This window comes from Buteo buteo, chromosome 23, assembly GCF_964188355.1.
Source record: "Buteo buteo chromosome 23, bButBut1.hap1.1, whole genome shotgun sequence".
Classification (NCBI taxonomy): domain Eukaryota; kingdom Metazoa; phylum Chordata; class Aves; order Accipitriformes; family Accipitridae; genus Buteo; species Buteo buteo.
In genome coordinates this window covers 23,417,303-23,429,792 of record NC_134193.1, presented here as the reverse complement: position 1 = coordinate 23,429,792, position 12,490 = coordinate 23,417,303, and the positions used below count along the sequence as shown (strand labels likewise).

Here is a 12,490-nt window from a genome sequence, read left to right as displayed (position 1 = left end):
TGGACAAGAGTGGTAAGGCTGGCCAAAAGACAGGAGGGGAATGAGCATCCAGCAGTGTCCTCGTTTTATGGAAAATTTTATTAACTTTGGTAGAGATGTTTGAACCAGGAAAGCTGCCGGTGCTTACTCACCAAGAGTAATGAGGTTTGACAGATTTTTCTCAAGAATTACGGAACATAGGCTCCCCTACTCATCAGAAGCAAGATATTGTCTGAGTGGATGTCTATCCCACAAAATCTGAACAATTTAAACAGGTGACAGCATGTACAAGTCACCATAAAGTTACTCTGTTATTTGTGTCCTCCTGCCCGGGTCAAGCACTGCAAACACAAACCAGCCCAGCCTCAGAAAACCCACCAGCAAGATGCAGCATTGGAAAGATGAGTAAGAGCTGAAGGTGAGACAATGCCCAAACGAACATTTTCTCACTACAAGTCCCTAAGCTCAACTTTTTGCCTGCCACCTCTGGCTAAATTCCCACAGAATTTAGCCCCAGACTTCCCTTGATTTTTAGCTTAACAAAGGATCCCTGGGTTTAGCAATTCCACCAGATGATGAGAAGACCAGTTTACAGAATGTCTTAACTTTCTAAATTTATTTCTGGAGAGCTGATAATTTAGGGCCTGACACCACGTGCAAGTCTTGCCTGAGCAGGAACCCTGCGTGGTGTAATCGTTTCCTGCTGCGAGGGCACGGTGTCTGGATCAAGGCTCGCAGCCGACACGCTTCTGCCTGACATCAGGCTGGATCAGCTGCTTCTCCATGCCATCAGCACAATCCTTCAACCATTCCTCATCAGCCAACTTTCCCTTTCAGTGGCACAAGTGTTGTCAGTGTATGAGCTGCTTTTTTTTTTTTTCTTTTGCTTCAGTTCTCAAGGGAATGAACTGGGAGGTGCAGATTTTATTATGCTAATGAAATAAGAACACAACAGCCCTCTGAAGCATGCAAGCCAGAGTCTACGGGCAGTGCTAAAAACCTCTCCCACAGGAAAAACAGATACAAGGCTAGCTTTGAAAGTGGGCGTCTTCTACACTAACCACCGCATTGTCAGAAAACCACAGCTGTCCACCACATGAGCAAGCTCAAATGTAATTGCGTTGGGGCGTGCTGACAGTACAGTGCCCACAATGCAGCACGCCCAGGGTGCTCCCCTGCAACAAGGGGCAGCTCCTCGGGCTTCTCATTGCTCCATGCTGATGGCCTCGCAGACCAACACTCACGAGGAGAAATAACAGGGCAGGGCATGTACCGAGTGCCAAGTCAAGCTGTGCTAAAGTGAGCTTTCCTGTTTGTTTTCCTAAAGATGATGTGCAGAAGGGCCTGCCTGGGTGTTTCTAACATAGGAACTTCCCCCCCGCCACTTCTTTTTGACTCTTCTATATGCGACAATTTTTATGGGTGCATACCTTGCAGCACAGCATCAATGTTAGCCTGTAGTGTAAATCTTCAGCTAAGAACCTGCATAATTCCTGCTGGATGTCTGATCTTTTGAGGTGCTGTGCATAACCCCTCTCTAGATCAGCTGTCTGCCCTGTCATGCTCTTACAGTATATGCAGAACAGCCTGGGTCTTCCAGAAGAAAAAAACCCGAAAGCCAGGCCTTTATTAAAATGAGTTTAGTAAACAATAATCACAGGAATAGTTAATAAGCACAGCCTTTCTGTGTTAAGTAGGAAATTAGATCCACTGCCCCATTACTATTTTGAGTGAGAAAGCAATGATGCCTTTAATTATGCATAGTCTGCTTTATTTGAACTGTGTTGGCTGTTGTGAGGGAAATAATCAATGTAAACGCCTCCTGAGGTCGCTCCTGAGGCAGACGTGAAATGAACTAAGTGAGCAGAGCAGTGCGTATAATCATATCAAGCAAATCCCCAGGTACTAGCCTGAGAATCACACATACATATGATTTATACACTCTCAACAACTCAACACTGACACCCCGAGCCATTTGAACAGCAGAGCTTGCATATTGCTTTGAATTCTTATCTACACATGACAAGTCAAATTTTTGAAGTTGGAATTAATTCTGTGCATTTTTCAAATGAATACACCCTACGCCGAGTTCAGTGGAAATCCTGCTTAATTACAGATCATGGAACTCAACTCCTTTTTAAAACCAGTTTGTATTCTAGGGTTTTTAAGCAGAACTCCCCAGAGAATTTCTTCAGACTAAAGACAATCTTCAGTAGAAGTTCAACATGAAAGAAGTTTAGAACCAAACCCTACTTTAGTGAGAGATGCAAGAATCACTCTGGAGGTATTATCTTTTAACTTCTGTATTGCTACAGTGTTCATCCAGTAACAATTTGTTTACAAAGCTACCCAGCCTTTTTGTTATTTTTCAAGTTTCAGAGTGCAAGCAAGTAATTTAAATATATCTATTTTCAGTGTGAATTGGCAGCACGTGTGTTGAAGCTGCGACAGAGAGAATGCAACACCTGAAACGAGACCTTCTGGGTCAGATTCCCTTACCAATCATCTTTTAGTAACTCAGACACCGTGGCAGTGCCACAGCTTACCTTTATCTGCCCGTTTTACTGCGGTAGGAAGCCTTCACCAAGAAGCCTACTTGGGGAGAGAAAAAGAAAAGAGAAAAAAAAAAGAGGCATTGCGCTGGGATTCAAAGAATCGACTTGGCTGCCGCAGCTCGTAGGAAAACGTGCAAGACCCAGGCCTGGAATGGCCACCGAAGGTCCTTCCAGCTCCGCTGGGAAGGAATTTGCTCCGGAATTCCTCAAACACCGGCCTGCGCTCTCCGGCGGCTCCGTCCCCGTCCCCCCGCGGGCCTGCTCGCCCGGCCGGCCCGCCCCGGCCGACCCTCCCGGCGGCCTGCGGGGCCTCCCGCCGCTGCCGGCCCGCCTCGGAGCCCCGGGCCCGGCCCGGCGCAGACCCGGGCCGCCGCTCAGGGCTGCCGGGCCCCGGGCCGCGCACCCCCCGCCGGCGGCTGCCGCCTCGGCCGGGGCGGGCCGGGGGGCGGCGGGGCCCGGGCCCGGGCCCGCGGCTCTCGCAGGGCCGCCGGCGCAAATTCGCTCGCTAGCAGCCGTACCCGCTGGGGAGAGCCAGCGACGGATCGGGGAAGGACGCATCCTGGCTGATTTACATCCACGTGAGCCTAATTGCTTCACTTCGCACCCTGTAAATCACACCTGCCAGTGAGGTAATCCTGCCACTCCCTTGCACGCAGCCCAAGTCTGCGATGGATTTGGCAACGAGACTCGGGTATCACAAGTCCCAGGTCAACACATCCATCATTTATTGGGGATGGCACCGAAGTCCTACACGAAACCATTTTTTGCAGCTGCTTGCTGCAAGAACGCTTTTCAGTTACCCTGGCGAGCTGCTTTTCTCCCACCCCATCGGCTGCAGCCCTGAAAACACGATGTTCCACCTGTGACATCACCTTCATTGCCATGGCGACAGACCATGTCCTCAGCTACACAGAGGGCCTTCTTGAAATGCCAATTTCTGTAAAGCAGAGAGCATGCACACGCATGCACAGAGGTTGGACACGTCTGACCAGGAACAGGGCTGGGTCCCACAGCCCCGGACACGTTCTCCTGAATGGAAAAAGGCCGGTTTGGAGAAAGTCGGGCCAGTCCAACCCGCTACGGGATGCCAGGCTGTGGCATACCCGAGAAGTCTGTACCATCGCCTGTGAATGGCACCAGATGCTCGCTGCTCACCGTGGGTTATCCGCTGCTTGCGCTGCCTGCCTCAGAGAAGGCTATGCTCAACTGACAAGCAGGTGTGCAAAGCAAGAAGTTTTCTGCTCTCTTAAATGTCTTCCTTCTGTGACCACTGCATCCTCATACAGTTCTGAGACTGGGCTGAACTGTGAAATTTGTATAATCTCCCCCCTCCCCAAGAATAAAGTTTCTAAGCTGCCTCATGCAAGGCATTCTGCTCCAAAAAGCACAGTGGAAAGATTTTTTTTTTTTTGCTTGCAGCCGAACTACCATAGTGTTTGCTCAGCACAGTTTTCTGAAATCTCATCACTGCTGGTGAAGGAACCGTATCATAGTTATAAAGAAGTTTCTCAGTGCATGCCTGGATGTTTGTGCATGGACATCTGCTCTCCACTCCAAATGCAAGATTTCTGCAGGTCCCTCATCCATGTGTTAAAGGGAGTTTGATCTTTCACAGAGACGTGCACTGGCGTGAACTTCACCCTAAGGAGTTAAATCAGCTTTTGCTATGGAAACTCTCATGATAAAAATAGATCTTCCTGCTCTAAAGGATTTGTACCGTGCATGATTTAAAGGGGCTTATGGAACTATCCTGTGCAGTTTGTTTTGTTGCACAGAAATCATATTTGTAAAAAATTTCTTTCTTTCACCAGGTGAAAGGACATTTGAATAGGTTCTGCTGTACTGGCCATATTATGGGAAAATACTAGCATCTCCTTTTCAAATGGAAAAGGCAAGCTTATGCTTCTTAGCATTTTGGCTAGAAATAAAAGTTTTACGGAGTAAGAGCTTATGTTGGCCTATAATTATTATACATAATCCTCCAACCTATCCTTAAGCATGTTACCATATATCTTTAAGAGTAAATAAGTCTGAATAGAAGTATCCAGGGTCATGAAGTAGTAGTATTTTGTGACTTCAGACTTTTCAAGTCTACAAGCAAAACAGCTATCTCCAAAACATGCTAAAAAAAAAAAATCCAACAGACGACTACGGGCTATTTGTGTTCTCTGCTGGATTTGCCTATTTAATGCTCTTAAAATTGAAATGCTGTAATGGTGATTCTAGAAAAATACATTCAGCCCCATGTTTTCTGAGAGTTGGGTAGACACAGAGTTGGGTATTGGGAGCTTATTTTAAGATTATTTGAATGCAGAAATATTGTTGATTGATTTTAGTTTTAAGAGGGCTGTTCTGGTCACCTGAAAATAAATGGCAAGCACAAAGGCACATCCAGTCACCATAGGCTTGGCAGGCCTGAAAAAAAGTGACTGGCATGAGTTCCGACTGAGGCTCAAGGCAATGATCAGATGAACTATCACCTTACTACCTGCCTCAGTAGCACTGCACACTGAGGATATGATCTTTTTGAATAAGAGAGATAGTATTTCTAATCCCAGCTTCTCACTTTACCCCTATATAACACGTACAAGATGTAAAAGTATTTTCTCAACAGTTTATGAACTGTGAGCACCAGTGAAACGATGCATCTCGGCACTGCAATGCCTTAGCACGTCTGCCAGAAGAACTGTAACAATGGGCTTTGTCAGTGCGCGCAACCACAAAACGTGGAGATGCTCCAGGAGCACTGAATAGGCTCCTATGCCACACACACAGCTGGAATGACCTGAAATTCCTGTCCCCTCTCTTGAAATAATATGGGCAGAAGCGAACAAGGTTTCCAGCCCAAGGTATGATCAAGAGGCCAGCCTGCCTGTGGGACTGTGTGTCACAGGCAGCAGCAGCCCTCCTCCACCTGTGGGTCTGCATTGCCCAACTGCAGAGCAGGCGTTCCCATGGGCTTATCCTTCAGGCAGAACTTGGGGGATCACACAGCCATACACACATGTGCACACAAACACATCTGCACACACTCACATTTTCCAGCCCCTTAAAGAAAATAAATTGCATGAACGTCATGCATATTTTAAGCTGATACCCTGGGGGATTTTCAGACCAAAAATGCCTCAACCAGAAAACTTTGTATTTTCCTTGCTCTCAAAAACTCAGAAGAATTCATATACAAACGATGACAAATACTTCATGCAAAGAGACAGTTACTCCCAGAGCAGAGGGAATAGGGCCAGCTCAAGTAGTTAGAATGGCTGCATGCAGCTAGCCCCTTTGCTTCAAGACCACAGGAATTGTTTATCACTGAGACTCTCCCAGGCTAATTGAAACCAGCCCTGACTTTTGAACCTGCCAGCACTAAAGAAACTTTAAGTGTTTTCTCCTACTGAGATTTGGCCTATGGGGACTGCTCATTGCTCACCCCTCAGTCATTTTCAGTTCATTTTATTTCCACCTTGAATGAATCCTTAGTCTAAAAGATGCTTAAGCAATTCTCTGGTAAAACACTTCGTTTATAGGACAATGAAATCTTGACACTGTTGCATCCTTCTAAGGACACTGATACTAATTAAGTTTGAATCCATACATTAAGGACCACTATTATAAGACAGTTTCAACATGTCTTTGTGGTTTATATTTTACAAGTGTAATTTACTGACATTTGCAGTGTACAGCATGCTCTCACTTAGAATTTTCACAAGCTCTTGTGCGCGGAATTGGAAAGAGAGTCCAGTCAATCTGAAGCTGGTTTAACATTTGCTAAAACCAACCTGAAAAACATTACCATCTAAAGGCAGACTTCCCTAGTGGTATGTGCTGTACTAGACAGGTATGCTGGCCTGCCCTGCACATGAGTGGGGAATGATTTTTTTTTTCCCAGTACGTATCTTCATTTGGATGCTGCAATAACAGGACACCAATGTATAATGCCTCCCTATGAAAAAACATGTTCGAAAACATTGCAACCATGATGCTCTACGGCTAACATGCAATCCACAGCCTTATCATCGATGGAGAAACCGATACAGGTCACAGCACCAGGTCCTGGCAGCCTGACATCCCAAGCTCTCTTCCAGCTCTCCTAATCCCCCCAGGACACTGCTCAGTGCATCACAGATTAAGTCAGGACAAGCAGGCAGGCAGCAGCACATTTATCTTCTCTGCAAACATCAGTTCCAAGAGAGATTCCACAGATAAGACAAGTTCATTCAAATTCATTCATCTGAGAATAGAAACCTGAGCCAAAACTAACATGCATTTTATGCTTATTTACAGACCACCAGAGACTAAAGGATTCACCAAGAAATTCACAGGTACCTTCTCTGCAATAGTAGTGAAATGCCACAGACTCGTTCTCCTGGGAGGCTTCGCTGCACACCAGCCCGAAGTTCAGCTCCTTCCCAGGGCTCTTCTCCTTCTCCGGTCCTGCTTGCATTCTCAGTCGTGCTGTGGAACCGACCTTTGCCCATGCAGCAGTAAGGAGGACACTCTATGCCTGTTGCTGTCTGGACAGACAATCCGCCTCGTTACCACAGTAGCCAAACAACTACAAGCCCACAGGCCCTAAGAAATGCTTGCAATTCAATCACAAAAATAACTTTCTGCACTCTTAGAGTAGAGCCCATTCATCTGCCCAGAAGCTTGGGGCACCCTGAAGAGCAGCCCTGCTCTTGTGCCTACAGCCACTCCGGTCCCCCAGCCCAGCACCTCAACCAGAAAACACACCCAAGGGCAAGCTGCCATTTTGAAGCTTCTGGAGAGCGCAGCAGCATGTAAAGCTAGTAACAAGGAGCTACAGACCTCACCTGTGCCTCTTGGGAGAAAAGGAGCAGAGGCTCATGGAAGAGTAATAAAATGGTTTAGATCTTTGTCTCCAGGATGATTCCAAGATGCAGTGATAATACACTGCTGGACCCCTTGCTTAAAGTCCCTGCAAAGATCAGCTCCTTCTCTGATACCTTCTGTTCATGGTACATGCAGCTATTAGTTGCCTTGGTATATGGAATGCAATGGATGGCTTGAAAAAAAGAGGCCAGTCAAGTTAAAATCTTTGTGCGTGTTGTGTCCAGCGGAACCCAGTGCTCAGATGTTGTCAGTTTATAGACAGTCAGCAGCCAGGTCATGTCATATGTGAATAAGATAGTGGTGATGTCAGAGAGGGAAGAAGAAATATCTTTCTCAGTGAATCTACATTATGATCTCCTGTAGAAAAAAGGACCAACCCAACCCTCTTTTTCTTGTTACACACCTTTTCCCAACCTTGCCTCTAGAGACCAGCCATACCTCTCCTTGTGGGATAGACATGGGAGAGCAAACAGCATGTGACAGATGTTAGTCACAGTGCTTACACATAGCTAGATGATGTTTGGGTCTGGAGACTCTAAATGCTGAGACATTTAACTAAGAAAATCAGGAGGGTGAGAGGACTATGTGCCTTAGAGCTCCATGTGCCCTGAGCCTCAACCACTGCAGCAGTGAGTGCTGGAGCAGGAGCTGGAGAGAGAAAACTGTCCAGGGATGTAATGGGGCTCTGGTGACAAGGGGTGAACCAGCTGGACTGTGTGGATGCACGGCTGAACTGATACAGCTCCTGCGTCCACAGCCAGGGTCCTGCTCTCTGCTCTCACGGGCACCAGCACACACGTTCAAACAATGAGGCTGATGGCTGTCCCCTGGTCACCTCACCAGGACCTCTCCTAACAGGTTGCCAGCGATGCTGGCGTGCATCAGCAGGAGTAACAAGTTCCAGGAGCTCTGCAGGCCACAGCACCAGCATTTTCCACACATGCCAATACTTTCAAACTGTGGGTACTCCCTCTTGACAGGATGCGGGAATGCTTGGGGGCTTTGGATTAGCTCCTGGAGCTGGAACAGCCGTGTCAGCACGGCACTGTGCCCAGGCTGAGAAAAGTGGGGGCGTAACAGTCAAGTTCACCTGGAAGTGGGACAGGGGGTAAAACAGCTTGGGAAATGCTGACAGAGACTGGTTGACACTCAACCTGTCCTGAGGAAGCCTCAGGAATGCCTTCATGCTCAGTATCACGCAGGGATCAGCCTGGCAGGCTCACACGTGCACACCGGTTGTTTCCCCTGGGACTGACACAGCAGCAGCAACATCCCGTCACCCCACGTGTGGGAGCGGTCCCAGTGCAAGTGTTGATACAAGCGGAGAGTCACCCCCAGCTTGCACAAGGCCAGCCTGCCTAATCCCCTCCTCACAGCCTCATGTCCTGAGCCCTCAGGAAGGGAAGAGCTTTGCACCGTGCTACCGTTCCTTCGCCACTGTGGGCATCCGTGCCCAAGCATGCGGGCACACGCATATGCCATCTCACAATATGCAGCAAATTAACGTTTCCTCTACCAGGATGATGTTGCCTTCGTACCGAGTGCTGACGGTTCCACCACAGACCTGAGAAGAGAACAGTGAAAATGGACTGCTTGTGCTCTCTCTGTGCTCTCAGTTGCCACGGACAGCCGAGACGCCCAGAATAAAACACGCAGAGCAACTTTGCGGCTGGAGCGCGAAGATGTCCTTGCAGGTGCTGAGGCTGTACAGGACATCGCTGCTTCCTTTGTGGGACAATCATTGACATGTGCTACCCTACAACAACGCAAAAAGTAATTAGGACTCAACGGTACGGTACTATGGAGAGGCCTTCACCCGCAGGCTGCAAAAAGGAGACTGTGGGCTGCAAGTTGGTGGGTTAAGGAAGTGGGAGATGTCAGTTCACGTCTCCCCTCCCCTCGAGGGGGTTCACACCTTTCACCGCCCTGGAGAACACCCTCACCTGCGAGCGACAAGGTGTCTGGGGCAGGTTCCATCCCCACCCTCCTGCAGATCGCTCCACCACGCAGAGAAGGAGTCGCCGGCTGAGCGTCCGGGGGGGCCGGCGTGACCTGGGCAGAGAAGCAAGCGAGGGCGCTCGCCCGGCCGAGGCCAGCAGGCGCCAGTCCCCGGGGGCTCAGGGCTGCCCGCCGCTGCTTCCAGGGTGCTGTGGAGAGGAGCAGGGCGCAGGCTGCCCCGGGCACTCCAGGCTGCCGCAGGGAGGGGGAGAGGGAGAAGCACCGCCAGCTCCTCCTCCGGCAGCGCTTTAAGAGGAGGTTTTGGCTGCCGCTGCATTTTGTGCGAAACCCGATCTTGTCAGTGTGCGCGGTGTGCTCTCAGCATGCCTACCGCGTCGAGGCCCGCGGGGCCGGGGCGGAGGAGCACCTCCTTTCTGGAGCGCAGTCAGCTGGGTGCGAGCCAGAGCCTCGGCAGAGGACGGGCGGCCCGGCGCCCGCGTGGCCTGCGCCGGTGGGCAGCGGGTCCGGCACGAGGGGAGGCAGCCCCTCGCCTCGCACGCGTACGCCGCCGAGCACGCTGCCTCCAGAGCCGCCTTACGCCTTCGGCGTGGCGTGGCGTCGAGTTGGGCCGAAGCCTCCTCCTCCACCAGAGGCTCGGCTGCGGCCGGGTTCTCCCCTGCCGCCAGCAGCAGACAGGCTGACCGCGACCAGCCTTGTTGCCCCGACCTCCCCGCCTCCTCCAGAATGAACCGTGTTCTTGGCGTCCGCAGAGGAAGGACGGGGGACCGCGCGCATCCTGCCCCAGGGCTGGTAAACGCAGTGCCACGCAGCGTACAGCTCGCACCGCCCGTGGCATCGCCGCCGCCGAAACCGCCCCGGCCCCCCAGTCCTGTGCTAGAGCAACAGAACGACACCCAGGGACGCTATTTCTGTCAGCGATAGACGGACCCTGACTATTGCCTGCGTGCACGTTCTTCACGAGAATGAGATGGAAGAAGGGATTTGAATCCAACCTTTAGAAGAAATATTTAAATATTGAAACTGTACAGTCCAAAGCTTCTAAAGACTCGCTCCCCCACCCTGGAAGTCTCCGAGTCACAAATCCCCTCAGGCTGGGGGAGGTCGTGGGGCGGCATCCCCCCACGTGCCCCGTCTCACCATCTTCTCCTCAGCACCGTGCCTTGCTGCTGTCAGAGCACCTGCCCTGCTCTGACCCTCACTTTTTATGTTCTTCCAGTGGATCAAATAAAACCCCCGCCTTCAAAATGGAAACACAAAACCAGTTTCTATTCATTTAAAACAACCACACACGTTAATTATAGCTATTAAAAACTACTCTGTATTTATACTTAATAGCAGCATCTTTATTGGGGGCTTGAGAGTTCACACTCATCTGACAGCCCTTTTCTGGAAGATCTGAGCTAGATAAAGTTGCATAAACTTCACACCGGCTTTGCCCTGCTTCAGTGAAAGTACTGTAGATTTACACTGCTGAGAGACAAAAACTTGGCTGTAAAAACGTGAAATTACAAATCTAACCTCTACAAAATCCCAGCATAACACAAACTGAATTCAAATACCAGGCACAAAATATTTTCTTTTGAAAATTCTTGCGTTTTTAAGCACAGATTCATTCCAGCCCATGTGACTCTAGCTGGCAGCCAGCTTAGTACTGCTCCCTACTGTCAGTACTAAAACAAACAGAAATTTACAGCCTTTCCTCCATTCAAGATTGTCACAGAGCAAATTACTAAAACCAACTAGTACATCTGTTGATTACACCCTTTCTGCAGGCCAGAGGGTTCTCTGTTTATTCATAATGGGTGAGCAGAGTTAACATCCTTCTTTTTAGCCTCTCTTCCTTATCAGAATTACCCTGTATCTCTTTTTTGCACATTTTCCATATTCTAACCCCAGCATCTCTACTCTTTTTATTATCCACCATAAGACACAGCACACTGCATCCATGCATTGCTTCGGACAACTTCTGTTCCCAACCATCATGGCATTACTAAATGCATATTGTGAGATTCATTTTGGAGAATAAACAAGAGTTTATTTGTTTTGTTTTTCACAAACACGTGTACAAGTAAGTAAAGCTTAATTGCCAGGCCATTTCAGAAAGGATAAGCAAAAGCATATTGAAAACAACATCTTTAAAATAAAAAGCTAAGGGGAATGTTTCTCACCCTTCCCTGTTCACAAGACACAGCAAGTGCTGCCCTAACATCCCTCAGGGAGGGAGCCAGGATAACGTCCCTGCCTCCGGTTGCTTGCTTTCTTAAGCTGCAAGTCTTTGACTTGTCTGGAAGAATGGAGACGGTGAGGAAAAAGAGAGAGAAAACTGCCACAAAGGTGATGCAGAATGGCTGGAGAAGTATGCTCACATCTGCCTGCTGAGTCTCAATAATACAGAATATGCACACAGTTTCGCTCCGAGAGGAAGATTCAATTATTTCCCACTTCTTGGTACAGCAACTGGCTAAATGTGGCATTGTCCTGTGCCTACGTTACTTCTGCATATCAGCTAATAGGAATGATGAACCCTTTAGGCAGGAAATGTAGGATCAAGATTTACTCCCCCCCCCAACCCCCTATAATTTGGGTGTTTTAGCAGCGTCCCAGCCCCTGCTCCCCTATCCAGTCATCTTGGCAGGAATGCTAGCATAGCTAAAACACAAGACGGCACTGATCCTGAGCCGTGACTGACCCCTACTTGATAGTCCCGTTTTTTTCATGGGGTATTAGTTCATAAAAGATTCTGCAGATCCACCTAAAGCTCCTTCCTCTCTGAATTTCCTCATGATGCAATCCATTGAAGTTTCAGGATGGCCTTTATTACAGCATATGCTGAGGCTTCAAATGTAAAGCAACATTCTGAAAAGGCAGCATCTGTCTCTGCAGGCAGGAAAACCCTTTTGTTACCATATTGAACTGTTACACATAGCAAGAGATGCAGTTCAAGCAGTAAACTCTTGATCTTCACTCGAAAGTCTCTACTTTCACTTATCAGCCTGACATCTCACAGTGGGGCCACCTGACCAGACTATGGGGCTGGCTCCAGGGCTCGCAGACTGGAACCAGACCTCTGAGGGAACAGGGGCGGACGGAGGTGGCCAGCTCCCTGGGACCCTCCAACACAGTTCAAAGTGACATGTTTCAAA

At 48.9% G+C, this 12,490-nt stretch overlaps 1 protein-coding gene across 4 annotated transcripts in view; it reads right to left on the bottom strand.

The window, feature by feature from the left end:
- LMX1B (LIM homeobox transcription factor 1 beta) overlaps positions 1–12,490 on the bottom strand; it is a 108,526-nt gene that overhangs the window by 70,669 nt on the left and 25,367 nt on the right. Inside the window, exon 1 of one of the 4 annotated variants that reach the window (XM_075055152.1) lies at positions 6,861–7,027. The exons of the other annotated variants lie outside the window; for them this stretch is intronic. Within the exon in view, the coding sequence (XP_074911253.1) occupies positions 6,861–7,012 (152 nt within the window). The 5' untranslated portion in view covers positions 7,013–7,027. Of the gene's footprint in view, positions 1–6,860; positions 7,028–12,490 lie in introns of those variants that run through there. 4 annotated transcript variants of the gene reach the window in all.